This window comes from Oncorhynchus gorbuscha, unplaced genomic scaffold (assembly GCF_021184085.1).
Source record: "Oncorhynchus gorbuscha isolate QuinsamMale2020 ecotype Even-year unplaced genomic scaffold, OgorEven_v1.0 Un_scaffold_1302, whole genome shotgun sequence".
NCBI lineage: Eukaryota > Metazoa > Chordata > Actinopteri > Salmoniformes > Salmonidae > Oncorhynchus > Oncorhynchus gorbuscha.
The window spans coordinates 126127-144941 of NW_025746119.1; the positions used below are offsets into that span (position 1 = coordinate 126127).

Consider the following 18815-nt stretch of genomic DNA (forward strand, 5'->3'; position numbering starts at 1 on the left):
CCTGACGGGCCGCCCCCAGATAGTAAGGGTAGGTAACAACACATCTGCCAACACTGGGGCCCCTCAGGGGTGTGTGCTTAGTCCCCTCCTGTACTCCCTCAGCTGGGTGGCCAAGCATGACTCCAACACCATCATTAAGTTTAGGCCTGATCACTGACAACGATGAGACAGCCTATAGGGAGGAGGTCAGAGACCTGGCAGTGTGGTGCCAGGACAACAACCTCTCTCAATGTGAGCAAGGCAAAGGAGTTGATTGTGGACTACAGGAAATGGAGGGCCAAACAGGCCCTCCATTGGGACTGAAGTGGAGCAGGTTGACTTCAAGTTCCTTTGTGTCCAACAAACTGTCATGGTCTAAACACATGAAGACAGTTGTGAAGACAGCACGAGAACACCTTTTCCCACTCGGGAAACTAAAAGATTTGGCATGGGTCCTCAGATCCTCAAAGTTCCACAGCTGCACCATCAAGAGCATCCTGACCGGTTGCATCCCAGCCTGGTATGGCAACTGCTCGGCATCTGACTGACAGGCCCAGTACATCACTGGGGTCATACTTCCTGACATCCAGGACCTATATACTAGGTAGTGTCAGAGGAAGGCCCAAAAAATTGTCATAGACTCCAGTCACCCAAGTCGTAGACTGTTCTCTCTGCTACTGCACGGCAAGCGGTCCCGGAGCTCCAAGTCTCCTTAACAGCTTCTACCCACAAGCCATAAGACTGCTGAACAACTAATCAAATGGCCACCCAGACGATCTACATTGACCCCCCCCCCCAGTTTTTTTACACTGCTGCTACTCGCTGTTTATTATCTATGCAAAGTCACTTTACAAATGACCTTGACTTTCCTGTACCCCCGCACATTGACTCGGTACCGGTACCCCCTGTATATAGCCCCAACATTGACTCTGTACCAGTACCCTCTGTATATAGCCTCCACATTGACTCTGTACCGGCACCCCCCTGTATATAGCCCCAACATTGACTCTGTACCAGTACCCCCCTGTATATAACCTCCACATTGACTCTGTACCAGTACCCCCTGTATATAGCCTCCACATTGACTCTGTACCGGTACCCCCTTTATATAGCCCCAACATTGACTCGGTACCGGTACCCCCTGTATATAGCCCCAACATTGACTCGGTACCGGTACCCCCTGTATATAGCCTCCACATTGACTCGGTACCGGTACCCGGTACCCCCTGTATATAGCCCCAACATTGACTCGGTACCGGTACCCCCTGTATATAGCCTCTACATTGACTCGGTACCGGTACCCCCCTGTATATAGCCCCAACATTGACTCGGTACCGGTACCCCCCTGTATATAGCCTCCACATTGACTCGGTACCGGCACCCCCTGTATATAGCCTCCACATTGACTCTGTACCGGCACCCTCTGTATATAGCCTCCACATTGACTCGGTACCGGTACCCCCTGTATATTGTCTCCACATTGACTCTGTACCAGTACCCTCTGTATATAGCCTCCACATTGACTCTGTACCGGTACCCCCTGTATATTGTCTCCACATTGACTCTGTACCAGTACCCTCTGTATTTAGCCTCCACATTGACTCTGTACCGGCACCCTCTGTATATAGCCTCCACATTGACTCGGTACCGGTACCCCCTGTATATAGCCCCCACATTGACTCGGTACCGGTACCCCCTGTATATAGCCCTCACATTGACTCGGTACCGGTAACCGGTACCCCCTGTATATAGCCCCCACATTAACTCGGTACCAGTACCCGGTACCCCCTGTATATAGCCCCAACATTGACTCGGTACCAGTACCGGGTACCCCCTGTATATAGCCCCCACATTGACTCGTTACCGGTACCCGGTACCCCCTGTATATAGCCCCCACATTGACTCGGTACCGGTACCCGGTACCCCCTGTATATGTTATTGTTATGTAAATGTATTGTTACTTTTTGATTCAATTTTTTTTACTGTAGTTTATTTAGTAACTATTTTCTTAAATCTATTTCTTGAACTGCATTGTTGTATTAAGGGCTTGTACGTAAACATTTCATGGGAAGGTGGAGGGGAGGGCCAGCTCAGACAGATCCAGCTCAGACAGATCCAGCTCAGAGAAGGCCAGCTCAGACAGATCCAGCTCAGAGAGGGACAGCTCAGAGAGGGCCAGCTCAGAGAGGGCCAGCTCAGAGAGGGCCAGCTCAGACAGATCCAGCTCAGAGAGGGCCAGCTCAGAGAGGGCCAGCTCAGAGAGGGACAGCTCAGACAGATCCAGCTCAGAGAGGGCCAGCTCAGACAGATCCAGCTCAGAGAGGGCCAGCTCAGAGAGGGCCAGCTCAGAGAGGGACAGCTCAGACAGATCCAGCTCAGAGAGGGCCAGCTCAGACAGATCCAGCTCAGACAGATCCAGCTCAGAGAGGGCCAGCTCAGACAGATCCAGCTCAGACAGATCCAGCTCAGAGAGGGCCAGCTCAGACAGATCCAGCTCAGAGAGGGACAGCTCAGACAGATCCAGCTCATGAGCTCCATCTGCAGCAGATTTGTATTTAGAATGGAAAATGAATGTTTTTATGCAGCAAATGTCAGTGCATCGATTCATTTAGGCATTTAGGCATCTGTCAAATTATCTTTAAAGGGTAAGATGCATATCCCTAGTGTGTGTATGTGTGTGTGTCAACCCTATTTATGTGTGAATATGTGTGTGTGTGCCCAATAGTGTGTGTACCTATTAATGAGTGTAAATGACTGTGTCTCAGGACTCCCTGGCAGCAGAGATTGAAGGCACCATGAGGAGAGAGCTGAGTGTCGAGGACGAGGTGGCTTTCCAGGACCAGAAGTGAGTATAGAACACACACACACACACACACCGACAACAACACACACACACACACCGACAACAACACACACACACACACCGACAACAACACACACACACACACCGACAACAACACACACACACACACCGACAACAACACACACACACCGACAACAACACACACACACCGACAACAACACACACACACATACCGACAACAACACACACACACATACCGACAACAACAAACACACACAAACAGAAGAGCAAAAGCAATCAAAGCAGAAGCTCCCCTCCTCTTCTCTAACTCCCCCCTCTAACTCCCCTCCTCTAACTCCCCTCCTCTAAATCCCATCCTCTCTTCCTCTTCTCTAACTCCCCTCCTCTTCTCTAACTCCCCTCCTCTAACTCCCCTCCTCTAACTCCCCTCCTCTAACTCCCCTCCTCTAAATCCCCTCCTCTCTTCCTCTTCTCTAACTCCCCTCCTCTCTTCCTCTTCTCTAACTCCCCTCCTCTAACTCCCGTCCTATCTTCCTCTTCTCTAACTCTCCTCCTATCTTCCTCTTCTCTAACTCCCCTCCTATCTTCCTCTTCTCTAACTCCCCTCCTCTCTTCCTCTTCTCTAACTCCCCTCCTATCTTCCTCTTCTCTAACTCCCCTCCTATCTTCCTCTTCTCTAACTCCCCTCCTATCTTCCTCTTCTCTAACTCCCCTCCTATCTTCCTCCCCTCTAACTCCCCTCCTATCTTCCTCCCCTCTAACTCCCCTCCTATCTTCCTCTTCTCTAACTCCCCTCCTATCTTCCTCTTCTCTAACTCCCCTCCTATCTTCCTCCCCTCTAACTCCCCTCCTATCTTCCTCCCCTCTAACTCCCCTCCTATCTTCCTCTTCTCTAACTCCCCTCCTCCTCTAACTCCCCTCTCTTCCTCCTCTCCTCTCTTCCTCCCTCTCTCCCCATCCCCAGAGTTTCCCAGAAGAAGGTGTTTCAGACTGTACGCGTGGTCAACGAGTCGGTAGAGCGAGCTGCGGCGATGGCCACGCCCCCTATCCCTGGCTCGGGAGGCAGCTGCCTGGTGATGACGGCCCAGCCCTTCCTGTCCGCACAGGGGATCGACCAATCCCACGGCCGCGCCAAGTGAGTGACCCAGGTTGACCCTGATTGTTAGACCTGCAGTCTAAAGCACCCGTATTGACTGTGGTGGATTCATTGAGTCAGTGGCAACAATATGTGAGAAAATTTAAAGCATATTATTTGATATGATTTAATTCAAACTTATTTCAGTGAATTTAGAGCCTACAGAGGAGTATATTTGGGTAAGCATGTGTTCGTGTTGCGTGTTTGTCTTTGTAGTAGGGAGGAGGTCCCGCTTGGCAAGCCTGGCGCACCAGGAGGAAATGACCTCGTGTCGGCGCTGCACCGCCTCTCCCTGCGGCGGCAGAATTTCCTGTGCGAGCGGCAGTTCTTCCAGGCGGAACGCGAAAAGAAGCTGGAGGCCCTGGCTGGGGAGTGGAATCGGATGTGGAGGGGAGTGGCTACAGCTCACCAATGAGCAGCGTCATGTCATCCTTCACCAACCTATCAGAGTTCTCGGTCTCGTCCAGCTGTTTTAAGACCTTTCTGCCTGAGAAGCTGCAGATCGTCAAGCCCATGGAGGGTAAGGATACGTTCATGCTTTAAGTGTAGTCATGATAATGGGCGCGTTCCAGGCTGTGCGATAAGCAGCCCCGCTGCACAAATTTACCAGTGATTGAATGCCACATCATCTTTTGCAGTCAAGCATCAGATTTCAGTATGTTAGGCTGCGTTTAGACGGGCAGCGCAAATCTGATATTTTTGTCACGATTTTCTCAGAGGTGATTGGTCAATAGACCAATACCTGATGTGAAAAGATGTGATTGGACAAAAGACCAATTGGTGAGAAAAAGAACAGAATTGGGCTGTCTGTCTAAACACACCCTTAGAGATGTGGTTACTGAATGTAGGTGGCCTGGAATGCAGCCAAAAGCTATGATATCTATCCAGGAGTTACTCCTGACCCAATATCTATGATGTCTATATTATCATATCTGTATACTGGTACCAGTTTGAACCCACTTGGTCACATTATGATATCTGTCAACTGTAACACTCCTAATTGTCATCTGTGAGTAACGCATTTGACGCCTGACCCCTAACCTTTAACCTCTGACCCCTCTAGGCTCTCTGACTCTGCACCACTGGCAGCAGCTGGCCATGCCCCACCTGGGCACCATCCTGGACCCCCACCCGGGCGTGGTCACCAAGGGCTTTCGGCCCCTCCCCCATGATGCTCTCGCCGACACCGTCTACCGCCTCACCGACCTGGAGGAAGACGAAGAGGGAGGCGACGAAGAACAGAAATATGACATGAGAGGTACTTTTATTCACTATGTACATTTCACAATTGATACATACATACATACATACATACATACATACATACATACATACATACATACATACATACATACATACATACATACATACATACATACATACATACATACATACATACATACATACATACATACATACATACATACATACATACATACATACATACATACATACATACATACATACATACATACATACATACATACATACATACATACATACATAGTGGGGGAAAAAAGTATTTAGTCAGCCACCAATTGTGCAAGTTCTCCCACTTAAAAAGATGAGAGAGGCCTGTAATTTTCATCATAGGTACACTTCAACTATGACAGACAAAACGAGGGAAAAAAATCCAGAAAATCACATTGTAGGATTTGTAATGATATTATTTGCAAATTATGGTGGAAAATAAGTATTTGGTCACCTACAAACAAGCAAGATTTCTGGCTCTCACAGACCTGTAACTTCTTCTTTAAGAGGCTCCTCTGTCCTCCACTCGTTACTTGTAGTAATGGCACCTGTTTGAACTTGTTATAAGTATAAAATACACCTGTCCTGTCCTTTAAGTAATTAATGCAAATTAATTACTTAAAAAATCATACAATGTGATTTTCTGGATTTTTGATTTAGATTCCGTCTCTCACAGTTGAAGTGTACCTATGATACAAATTACAGACCTCTACATGCTTTGTAAGTAGGAAAATCTGCAGTGTATCAAATACTTGTTCTCCCCACTGTATGTATGTATGTATGTATATATATATAAAAATATATTTTTTAAATCTATCTATCTATCTATCTATCTATCTAATCTATCTATCTATCTATCTATCTCTCCTATTGTAAAATGACTGACTGGGTATTATATATATATAAATAGATAGATCTCTCCTATTGTAAAATGACTGACTGGGTATTATAAATATATATAAATAGATAGATCTCTCCTATTGTAAAATGACTGACTGGGTATTATATATAGATAGATAGATAGATAGATAGATAGATAGATAGATAGATAGATAGATAGATAGATATAGATAGATAGATAGATAGATAGATAGATCTCTCCTATTGTAAAATGACTGACTGGGTATTATATATATAAATAGATAGATAGATAGATCTCTCCAATTGTAAAATGACTGACTGGGTATTATAGATAGAGAGAGAGAGAGATAGATAGATAGATAGATAGATAGATAGATAGATAGATAGATAGATAGATAGATAGATAGATAGATAGATAGATCTCTCCTATTGTAAATGACTGACTGGGTATTATATATATATATAGAAAATGTGCTACATATGTCTTATTAATATAATTATGAAAATAGTTTTTTTATATATATATATAGATAGATAGATAGATCTCTCCTATTGTAAATGACTGACTGGGTATTATATATATATAGATAGATAGATCTCTCCTATTGTAAATGACTGACTGGGTATTATATATATATAGATAGATAGATCTCTCCTATTGTAAATGACTGACTGGGTATTATATATATATATATAGATAGATAGATCTCTCCTATTGTAAATGACTGACTGGGTATTATATAGATAGATAGATAGATAGATAGATAGATAGATAGATAGATAGATAGATAGATAGATAGATAGATAGATAGATAGATAGATAGATAGATAGATAGATAGATCTCTCCTATTGTAAATGACTGACTGGGTATTATATATATATATATAGATAGATCTCTCCTATTGTAAATGACTGGGTATTATATATATATATATATATAGATCTCTCCTATTGTAAATGACTGACTGGGTATTAGATAGATAGATAGATAGATAGATAGATAGATAGATAGATAGATAGATCTCTCCTATTGTAAATGACTGACTGGGTATTATATATATATATATAGAAAATGTGCTACATATGTCTTATTAATATAATTATGAAAATAGTTTTTTATATATATATATAGATAGATAGATAGATCTCTCCTATTGTAAATGACTGACTGGGTATTATATATATATAGATAGATAGATCTCTCCTATTGTAAATGACTGACTGGGTATTATATATATATATATAGATAGATAGATCTCTCCTATTGTAAAATGACTGACTGGGTATTATATATATAGATAGATAGATAGATAGATAGATAGATAGATAGATAGATAGATAGATAGATAGATAGATAGATAGATAGATAGATAGATAGATAGATAGATCTCTCCTATTGTAAATGACTGACTGGGTATTATATATATATATATATAGATAGATCTCTCCTATTGTAAATGACTGACTGGGTATTATATATATATATTTATATATAGATAGATCTCTCCTATTGTAAATGACTGACTGGGTATTATATTATTAATATAATTATGAAAATAGATAGATTTAGATAGATAGATAGATAGATAGATAGATAGATAGATAGATAGATAGATCTCTCCTATTGTAAATGACTGACTGGGTATTATATATATATAGATAGATAGATCTCTCCTATTGTAAATGACTGACTGGGTATTATATATATATATATATATATATATATATAGATATATAGATATATATATAGATAGATAGATAGATCTCTCCTATTGTAAATGACTGACTGGGTATTATATATATATATGGATATATATATATATATATATATATAGATAGATAGATAGATAGATAGATAGATCTCTCCTATTGTAAATGACTGACTGGGTATTATATATATATATAGAAAATGTGCTACATATGTCTTATTAATATAATTATGAAAATAGTTTTTTTGGAAACGATTGATTTAAAATAATTTAGCAGTCTCACTAACAAAGGTTTGGGACTTTTCAGGAAACCGAGGGAAGGAAGGGACAGACGCCTGGGAGAAGAAGGGAGAGGAGGAGGAAGGAGGGATCACCTTCAAGGTGCAGTACTCATCAACACCGGAGGAGAACAGGGAAAGGATTAGGGAGCGTTTGCTGTTGAACGGGCCACCGGTGTCTCCCATTTCTCCCGTTTTCGTACCAGTACCAGGCTCTCCACAGCTCCCTCTAATCCCGATCACCTGTGACCTCCCTATGACCTCTAATTCCCCCTGTGACATCATCAGGAGCCCGTCCCTCTTGGCTCTGCCCGCCAGTGTAACGTCCATGGCTCCTGTCCAATCCCAGAGCCTGACTGTCACCAGTCTTACTACTACAACATCCTCGTCAGGTAAGTTTAAAAAACATTTAACATGAAAAGTTTAACGTGTTAGCTGGAATCCTTAATGGTGAAACAGCCGTGTCCGTTAGCGATATTAAAACACCAAATAAGTTATTTTAATCAACGGAGACTGTTTTTCCCCTCTGACATAATCGTCCTCGCCGTTGAAGAGCACAATTAGTTTCACCATGCTGCCCGACGCTCCTCAGCCCAGCAACAATAACCATAACAACGTGGTGGAGCGGCCAGTGGTTTCCCCTTTACTACGGATTACATCATTTAAACAATCATTTGTGTACAAATGTGTCAATATTTCTTTCCCAAGATAAGAAACTGAAAAGGGTCGTTATTGGAAGCCGTTGGTCTGTGATGGAATGTTTGAATGGTGTTTTTTGTCTCTTCAGTTTATAACCCGGGGAAATGTCAGAGTTCAACGTCTTCCACCTACACCTTTACAACCTGCCGCATCCTGCACCCCTCTGACATCACCCAGGTCACCTCCAGGTACACACACACACACACACACACACACACACACACACACACACACACACACACACACACACACACACACACACACACACACACACACACACACACACACACACACACACACACACACACACACACACACACACACACACACACACACACACACACACGACTATGAAGGTGATTGGTGTTGTGTGTTTGTGCTGTAGTGTTTATGACATGGCTGTGTGGGGTAACATTGTCTTGTCTCTCTCTCTCAGTTCCCACTGTCAGTCTTCTGTCTCAGAGTACACTCCCAGCTCCATGAGGACAGGCCCCAGCACCCCGGTGACCCCCTGCAGGCTGAGTTTGGGGGTGGACTCCTTCCCCCCTCGCCGTCCCCCTGCCCCCTGTGGCCTGGCCAAGCTGGTCCTGGAGAGGGGCATTTCTGCTTCTCTCTCCACCGCCGATGCCCCCCCTCCCTCTCACCTTAAAGCCCCACTCCCCCAGCGTCTCCTCCCCAGCACGCCCCCCAACTCCCCGTCCCACTCGCCGACCCCCTCGCCTGTGCCCTTTGAGTCCCGCGCCTCGGCGCCAGCCACCTGTGACAACTTCCTGGCGTCGCGTCCGGCTGAGCTCTTCCTCCAGGACGTGTATGGGCTGAAGTTTGGCCGCACCCATCGCCCCAACCTCCCCAGCCCCGACCCCACCTCACATCGCCCCAACCTCCCCAGAATCAAAGCCAAACCCGACCCCATCAATGTAAACTTAGTCGAGAGGCTACGCCGGCTGGGATTGGTCAAGGTTCCCCAGGGGGTGGAGCCATTGTCAGAGTGCCTGGTGCGTCAGGACTCGGCCACCTTCCTAGCCACAGGCGGAGGCAGCCTATTGGACGGCCTGCGGCGGAACCAGAGCCTCCCCGCTATGAGTGGAGTGACGCGGGGAAGCCCCTCCCACCATCTGGGCCAGGCCCCACCTCAACCACCCACCTCCCTAGCCATCGACCCGCCCCTCTGGGGCAACCTGAAGGGGCAGCGCTCTGTCCGCTCTAGGCCCGCCTCCACCTCCCATGCCCCACCCCCTTCACTCAAACCATGAAGAAGTTATGACACTACAGGGAGACAGGGTTTGGAGGGGAGCCAGCACTGAACAGTAGCATTTGGGCCCCACACCCTCTCTCCTCTCTCCCCCTCCATCCCTCCCTGCCTTGCTCCTTCTCCACATCTCTTTTAGACTGATATTCGGTGAAGAAAAGGGCAACAAGTCGGGGGAAAAGTCCCTCTCCTATTTAATAAATTATTTTTAAAAGCACAATATTGTTAAAAATGGAAATGTGCATTAATGCCACGGTGTATATGCCATTTTAAAAGCCTTAGATTGCCTGCAAGGGGCTTTATTAGCTGTTCCTAGCCTTGCCTGCCTTCCCCCTCCAGCCCTCTAGGAGCGCTGGAGGTAGACGTTCTCCCTGCTCTCTTCTGCTCTGCCCCTGCTACAGTAGTTATTCATCTGTGAGGCTCTGGATGCTCAAATAGATGGGAAGATGACCGAGGGGATAAGTAAGTTGATGAGGGCTTGAGAATGTTAGAGGGATGGGGAAGAAGAGGTAAAAAGGGGAAGTGGCAGAATGTGACTTTGGTGTCAAGGAGAGGAAGAACAAGCAAGAGAAAGAGATGAGGGAGAGGGAGACGAGGAGGACAGAGATGAGGGGGATGAGAGAAGAGCAGTGTAAAGAGAAAGAGATGAGAGAGAGAGGGAGACGAGGAGGACAGAGATGAGGGGGATGAGAGAAGAGCAGTGTAAAGAGAAAGAGATGAGAGAGAGAGGGAGACGAGGAGGACAGAGATGAGGGGGATGAGAGAAGAGCAGTGTAAAGAGAAAGAGATGAGAGAGAGAGGGAGACGAGGAGGACAGAGATGAGGGGGGATGAGAGAAGAGCAGTGTAAAGAGAAAGAGATGAGAGGGAGACGAGGAGGACAGAGATGAGGGGGGATGAGAGAAGAGCAGTGTAAAGAGAAAGAGATGAGAGAGAGAGGGAGACGAGGAGGACAGAGATGAGGGGGATGAGAGAAGAGCAGTGTAAAGAGAAAGAGATGAGAGAGAGAGGGAGACGAGGAGGACAGAGATGAGGGGGATGAGAGAAGAGCAGTGTAAAGAGAAAGAGATGAGGGAGACGAGGAGGACAGAGATGAGGGGGATGAGAGAAGAGCAGTGTAAAGAGAAAGAGATGAGAGGGAGACTAGGAGGACAGAGATGAGGGGGGATGAGAGAAGAGCACTGTAAAGAGAAAGAGATGAGAGAGAGAGGGAGACGAGGAGGACAGAGATGAGGGGGATGAGAGAAGAGCAGTGTAAAGAGAAAGAGATGAGAGAGAGAGGGAGACGAGGAGGACAGAGATGAGGGGGATGAGAGAAGAGCATTGTAAAGAGAAAGAGATGAGAGAGAGAGGGAGACGAGGAGGACAGAGATGAGGGGAGATGAGAGAAGAGCAGTGTAAAAAGAGGGCTTGAGCCTCCAGAGCCTCAATGTCTAGGGGCTTGTTGTTCTGTAATTCAAATAGCTTTCTAAAGTTCATTTTTAAAAGCAGTAGAGTAGTTTTTCTTGTGTATATACACTAGCTAGACTCGCTACGCCCCTTAGCTTCTCTTAGGAACTAGGCTGGTGCCCATGCACCTTACTACTGCCAGCCCGTTGCTAGGGAACTACAATCTAGCCTTCCCAGTGTTACTACGAATACAATGATCCTTTTGCTTTGCTGTCGTCAGGGGCAACTCTCTCTGTGCATTGTAATAGGCTACAACCAGTCTCTGAAATGCATGGTATGTCCTGAAAACGACACACTTCTTTGCCTACAGGTCCCAGCATGCACCTGGCCCTCTGGGGGTGGGTAGGACCCAGCCGTGCAGCGTGATTGGCTGTAGTGGTCTGACTGACAGGTCCGAGGCTGCTCCTCCTCAGGTCTCCCATAAGGAAGAGGTTGTAAAGCTTTAAAGGAGAAGCCTGTTTGTACTGTTTGGGTGTTTTTGGTTTAAAGCCATGTGTATATTTTATTAGACACTTAGTGGGATTGGTAGGTTTTGTTTGGGATACCGTTAGCCTGGTCCCAGATCTGTTTGTGCGGTCTTGCCATACCCCTATTGTCATTGTCATGTTACAGCACAAACTGATCTGGAACCAGGCTAGGATGCAGCTGGGATGGACTTTTCCTCAGCTTGTGGAGATCTGAGAGGATTTGATTGGTATAACCAATATGGTGAAACTTCCACCTAGCCTATCAGAGGGCAAGGTAGCTGTAACAAATTGCTTACACCTGTCAAAGGGCTTAGAGGATGATTTGGGATGGAAGGTCGTCGCTGGAGAGGCTTGTTAACAGCACAGGTCCAAATAGCCCCGCTGAGGAACAGGCCCTTATCTCAGGCCCACGGCATGCTCAGGTCTGCGTTCATTAGGGCACACCATTGTGGAATGTTCCAGTAGAAATATATGCAGAACAACTATGCCTCTGACATAAGGAATCACGTCAGCTCTATTCAAGACAGTTCTAACGTTCCACAACGTTTACCTCCTCAACATGCTCCTGGTACAAGAGGTTTGGTTCTAAACGGGGAACCATCAGCATGCTAGGTAGTAGTGGCTGTACTATGTCTTGATCCAGGTTAGCTCTGAGTCTCATCTCATGTATGGTTCACTATTACTGTGGTTATGGTCTTTAAAGGTACTCTATTCACTCAGCGGCCAGTAGAGGGAAGCATTGTGTTGTGTGATATTGAACAGCTATGAGACTAACGGCCTCTAGTACCTTCCACTGTAATGCTGTTTATTTTCAATCTGAAAGGACTTGATGGGTGTAGCGGCAGAGCCTAAGCATTCTGGGGAAATTCCAGCTAGCCTATCAGAGGTCTGGGTCAAACAAATCCCATATTGTTATTCCATTCAGGTCTACTGGAGTGTGTAGTGGGGAGGGGCTAGACTAGAGCCTGGGTACCAGTCTGTGCTCACATGACACAGAGTACATGACCTGGAATGCTAGCAAGACAGGTTCCGTATTTCAAGCTAGCTAGACTAGTGTGTGACCCTGTGCCCTTTGACCCATACTTGACCCCTGGTGTGACTCAGACGTCCCTGCTACGCCTCTTTCCTTACCGTCCGTCCATCTGACCTGTCCCACTCATGTACTGCACTTTTTAACCTGATTTACAGAGATCACTAGTTAGGAAATATTATTAGTGACAAATATTCATATTTAGACTAGGTTATAGCATCAAATACTTTATCATTATCAAAGGTAATAAGATTTCATGTAGACATTTATTTGAGATGTTTTGTTGTGCCTCCATTGTGTGATGAACCATTGAAAAGGGAATCCAAGCTGTCATGTTTTTAAAACTGTATATCAGTGCAAACCAAAACCCATTTTTAAATACAGTGAAATGCTTTGTGTTGGCTTGTGTGTGTTGTAATACCTATTACCTATGTAACCACGAGGAAAGAGCATCAGTTTTATACTAGGGTTTCTGCTCTGGGGGAGGTATAGGAGGAGAGGCTGTTCGTTCTATTGAATCTAGTTCTATCATTTACACCGTTGGCTCTATTGAATGTAGCTGATGGGTGATGGAGGTTGTTATGGGCTCTGTGTAGTTGGAAGTGTTCATTATTTTGTTTTCGACCTGGCGCCTCTCCTCCATGCTTCATAAAATACCCAAGATGACCTTTTTGGTGCATTTGCTTTAATAAAGGAAATGAGAAATGATTTGGTTATCTTATATTTATTGTCTTATAACGTGTGTGTGTGTGTGTGACACCATTTGTCAGTTCAGTCTTCTATTAGTGTTTGTATGTAATTTGTTTGTCAGAAGTGCAGCACTTGGGCTGTTCTGTAAATGTTTAGGAAACAAACACATTTTCGTTAAATTATGTCATATAATGCGGTGATAGCAGATGGGGATCAGAGGTCGTAGGTCACATCACATGGGGCAGGTCTATACAGAGGTCGTAGGTCATGTCACATGGGGCAGGTCTATACAGAGGTCGTAGGTCACATCACATGGGGCAGGTCTATACAGAGGTCGTAGGTCACATCACATGGGGCAGGTCTATACAGATGTCGTAGGTCTCCTCACATGGGGCAGATCTATACAGAGGTCGTAGGTCTCATCACATGGGGCAGATCTATACAGAGGTCGTAGGTCTCATCACATGGGGCAGACCTATACAGAGGTCGTAGACCTCATCACATGGGGCAGATCTATACAGAGGTCATAGGTCTCCTCACATGGGGCAGATCTTGATGCTGTCGGATGACTGGCTGAACTGACCCAGAGCGAAGTCCAGTCCAACACCAACCCCACTTCCCACCCCGAAGGCCGCATACAGTGGCTGTGTAAAGTTGGCACGGAACGTGTGCAGGTGCGCCATGCTCTCTGCCACGCTATAGAACGCCAGGGTGCCGCGTTGAGGTCCAGGAACAACCCCAGACGCGGTGAGTATGTCACCGGGATGTCCCTCTTCTCATTGTCATGCATTGCCGTGCAACACGTATCCGACAGCTCCAGGCTCCATGATTGGGCGTTGTAGCCAAGCCCCGCCCTGGCGTCCGCCCCCTTCCTGCTCAGGGCTCCATAAGCCACGCCCATTGATGACCCCTTCCCCCGCCAATCCACCTCCCAGTAACATCGCTGGGCGGAAAGGGGGGCCTGGCACAGCACCTGGGTCCAGCCGTCGAAGCGTTGGGGGCAGTCTGGGTAGGGCTGCCCTGCCCCCTGTAGGGTGGCCTTGGTGTTGCTCTCCGACAGGGTCAGACGCCGGTGGGCTGTCCTCGTGTCTAGGGTCAGGGTACAGGCATCTGGGGGAGGGATGGATGGATGAATAGTTAAGTTGTGTGGATAAGGACTTTGCAGATTTGGTTGTCAGCTGTTGTGAGTACTCCTTCCCCTTGGCCCTAACCTTCTAAAGTTTTCAGATCTGAAAGTTGAAATCAATATGGTGGATGCTACAATGCTCATACCTTTCCCTTCATGTCTACGAACATGGAAGGGTGAGGGCCAAGGCCACATGGTAGGGAGCTAACTGGAACAGGCTGTGTCTGTGTAGATGTTTAGCTGTTCTATACTCACACTGCAGGAACTCCTCTCTGCTCCTGGGCTCTGGGGCCTGGATGCTGGAGATGTCTATCTCCCTCACTACAGGAGACGAAGACAGGCAGTATGAGGGGAGAGGATCACAACCAGTGGTGGAAAAAGTACCCAACTTGAGTAAAAGTATTCAGTAGATACTTAAATGGAGAGTTACTCCAGTAAAAGGGAAAGTCACTCAGTAAAACACTACTCCAGTAAAAGGGAAAGTCACTCAGTAAAACACTACTTCAGTAAAAGGGAAAGTCACCCAGTAAAACACTACTCCAGTAAAAGGGAAAGTCACTCAGTAAAACACTACTCCAGTAAAAGGGAAAGTCACTCAGTAAAATACTACTCCAGTAAAAGGGAAAGTCACTCAGTAAAACACTACTTCAGTAAAAGGGAAAGTCACCCAGTAAAACACAGTAAAGGGAAAGTCACTCAGTAAAACAGTACTCCAGTAAAGGGAAAGTCACCCAGTAAAACACTACTCCAGTAAAAGGGAAAGTCACCCAGTAAAACACTACTTCAGTAAAAGGGAAAGTCCCCCAGTAAAACACTACTCCAGTAAAAGGGAAAGTCACCCAGTAAAATACTACTTCAGTAAAAGGGAAAGTCACCCAGTAAAATACTACTCCAGTAAAAGGGAAAGTCACTCAGTAAAACACTACTCCAGTAAAAGGGAAAGTCACCCAGTAAAACACTACTACCAGTAAAAGGGAAAACCCAGTAAAACACTACTCCAGTAAAAGGGAAAGTCACCCAGTAAAATACTACTCCAGTAAAAGGGAAAGTCACCCAGTAAAACACTACTCCAGTAAAACAAAGGGAAAGTCACCCAGTAAAACACTACTCCAGTAAAAGGGAAAGTCACCCAGTAAAACACTACTCCAGTAAAAGGGAAAGTCCCCCAGTAAAACACTACTCCAGTAAAAGGGAAAGTCACCCAGTAAAAACACTACTCCAGTAAAAGGGAAAGTCACCCAGTAAAACACTACTTCAGTAAAAGTCTAAAAGTATCTGGTTCTAAATATAATTAATTATCAAAAGTAAAAGTGTAAATCATTACAAGTTATATTATATTAAGTAAAGCAGAATACACCATTTTCTACTTTTTTAAATGTACATATAGCATGGGCACATTCCAACACTGAGACATCATTTACAAAAGATGCATATGTGTTTAGTGAGTCCGTCAGATCAGAGGCAGTAGGGATGACCACGTGTTCTCTTTATAAGTGTGTGAATTGGGCCATTTTCCTGTCCTGCTAAGCATTCAAAATGTAATGAGTACTTTTGGATGACAGTTAAAATATATCAAGTAAAAAGTACATTATTTATTTTAGGAATGTAGTAAAGTAAAAGTTGTACAGATGCTCCAAGAAACTACTTAAGTAGGACTTTAAAGTATATTTAATTAAGTACTTTACACCACTGATCACAACAAGGGTAACTGTAAATATAGGGCAATATGCTTTCCTCAGATGTAGAGAGGAAGAACTGGATAATGAAGGAAAGGAATGAATGATGACTCACATGCAGGGAAAGCTGGCATCTGATTCATAATGGGGTCAGGGGTCGGCGGATCCAGGAAAAGGCTAGTATTTACTTCCGGTTGGGATTCAGTCAGTGCACCCATCCCCCCTGTCAAAACAGTATGTTTATAGCCATGATTTTCAAACAATGTGCTGTGGCACCTGCAAGGTACATTCTGAGGTACATTATACAGTGTCTGCACTGGAGAAAGGCTAGTAAGACCAGGGTTTATGACCTCTGATGGGGTTAAAGCGTTGAGGGTCGGGACCATAGAGATATACAGTGGGGCAAAAAAGTATTTAGTCAGCCACCAATTGTGCAAGTTCTCCCACTTAAAAAGATGAGAGAGGCCTATAATTTTCATCATAGGTACACTTCTACTATGACAGACAAAATGAGAGAAAAAAAATCCAGAAAATCACATTGTAGGATTTTTAATGAATTTATTTGCAAATGATGGCGGAAATAAGTATTTGGTCAATAAAAAAAGTTTATCTCAATACTTTGTTATATACCCTTTGTTCGCAATGACAGAGGTCAAATGTTTTCTGTAAGTCTTCACAAGGCTTTCACACACTGTTGCTGGTATTTTGGCCCATTCCTCCATGCAGATCTCCTCTAGAGCAGTGATGTTTTGGGGCTGTTGCTGGGCAACACGGACTTTCAACTCCCTCCAAAGATTTTCTATGGGGTTGAGATCTGGAGACTGGCTAGGCCATTCCAGGACCTTGAAATGCTTCTCACGAAGCCACTCCTTCGTTGCCCGGGCGATGTGTTTGGGATCATTGTCATGCTGAAAGACCTAGCCACGTTTCATCTTCAATGCCCTTGCTGATGGAAGGAGGTTTTCACTCAAAATCTCACGATACATGGCCCCATTCATTCTTTCCTTTACACGGATCAGTCGTCCTGGTCCCTTTGCAGAAAAACAGCCCCAAAGCATGATGTTTCCACCCCCATGCTTCACAGTAGGTATGGTGTTCTTTGGATGCAACTCAGCATTCTTTTTCCTCCAAACACGACTAGTTGAGTTTTTACCAAAAAGTTATATTTTGGTTTTATCTGACCATATGACATTCTCCCAATCTTCTTCTGGATCATCCAAATGCTCTCTAGCAAACTTCAGATGGGCCTGGACATGTACTGGCTTAAGCAGGGTGACACATCTGGCACTGCAGGATTTGAGTCCCTGGCGGCGTAGTGTGTTACCGATGATAGGCTTTGTTACTTTGGTCCCAGCTCTCTGCAGGTCATTCACTAGGTCCCCCCGTGTGGTTCTGGGATTTTTGCTCACCGTTCTTGTGATCATTTTGACCCCACGGGGTGAGATCTTGCGTGGAGCCCCAGATCGAGGGAGATTATCAGTGGTCTTGTATGTCTTCCATTTCCTAATAATTGCTCCTAGAGTTGATTTCTTCAAACCAAGCTGCTTACCTATTGCAGATTCAGTCTTCCCAGCCTGGTGCAGGTCTACAATTTTGTTTCTGGTGTCCTTTGACAGCTCTTTGGTCTTGGCCATAGTGGAGTTTGGAGTGTGACTGTTTGAGATTGTGGACAGGTGTCTTTTATACTGATAACAAGTTCAAACAGGTGCCATTAATACAGGTGGAGGACAGAGGAGCCTCTTAAATAAGAAGTTACAGGTCTGTGAGAGCCAGAAATCTTGCTTGTTTGTAGGTGACCAAATACTTATTTTCCACCATAATTTGCAAATAAATTCATTCAAAATCCTACAATGTGATTTTCTCATTTTGTCTGTCATAGTTGAAGTGTACCTATGATGAAAATTACAGGCCTCTCTCATATTTTTAAGTGGGAGAACTTGCACAATTGGTGGCTGACTAAATACTTTTTTGCCCCACTGTATAGAGGACTCATCTTTGTATCTGTGCCATTATAGAGTCTGTGGCAGCATGGGCAGCGCCATTGAGGCAATTTCCATTTTCTTGATTGGCTGATCCCTCCTGATGACCCGTTGTACATGACTCCAAGAATGTCACGAGGAGGGATTATCCAGTGGACTTGAAGCCACCCAGTTGACTACATTAAAATGGTGGAAGCCCTCAATGGTGATGCCCGTGCTAATATGGCCTTTTGGCTACTAGAGGCCTCAATCATTCTCTCTGGTCGGGACTCACATGGGTTAACGCCACCAGTGTTGTTGCTGACTGGCCCAGGTGCCGGAGTGGCACGTCGATGGGAGCGGAAGAGACTTGCTATTGATCCCATCCGGCTGAAAGCTCCTGAGGCTGGGGTGGCTTGGGTAACAGCACCGGG

General features: G+C 45.3%; 2 protein-coding genes across 2 annotated transcripts in view; one reads left to right on the top strand and one right to left on the bottom strand.

Moving 5' to 3' along the window:
• The window catches only part of trak2 (trafficking protein, kinesin binding 2), a 49096-nt gene extending 38499 nt beyond the window's left edge, over positions 1-10597 (top strand). The window contains 8 exon segments of the mRNA XM_046337162.1: positions 2745-2824; positions 3768-3938; positions 4155-4311; positions 4314-4458; positions 5002-5196; positions 8068-8430; positions 8826-8925; positions 9174-10597. Coding sequence (XP_046193118.1) covers positions 2745-2824; positions 3768-3938; positions 4155-4311; positions 4314-4458; positions 5002-5196; positions 8068-8430; positions 8826-8925; positions 9174-9990 — 2028 coding nt within the window. The 3' untranslated portion in view covers positions 9991-10597.
• Positions 10598-13962: 3365 nt separating this feature from the next.
• LOC124022124 (tripartite motif-containing protein 16-like) lies at positions 13963-18810 on the bottom strand. Its single transcript, XM_046337170.1, has 5 exons — positions 18677-18810; positions 16539-16646; positions 15003-15068; positions 14245-14731; positions 13963-14020 (listed from the first exon to the last, which is right to left on the bottom strand). The coding sequence occupies exons 1-5, from the start codon at positions 18765-18767 to the stop codon at positions 13963-13965; spliced, it is 810 nt and encodes a 269-aa protein (XP_046193126.1). The 5' UTR covers positions 18768-18810.
• Between the last annotated feature and the right edge of the window lie 5 nt (positions 18811-18815).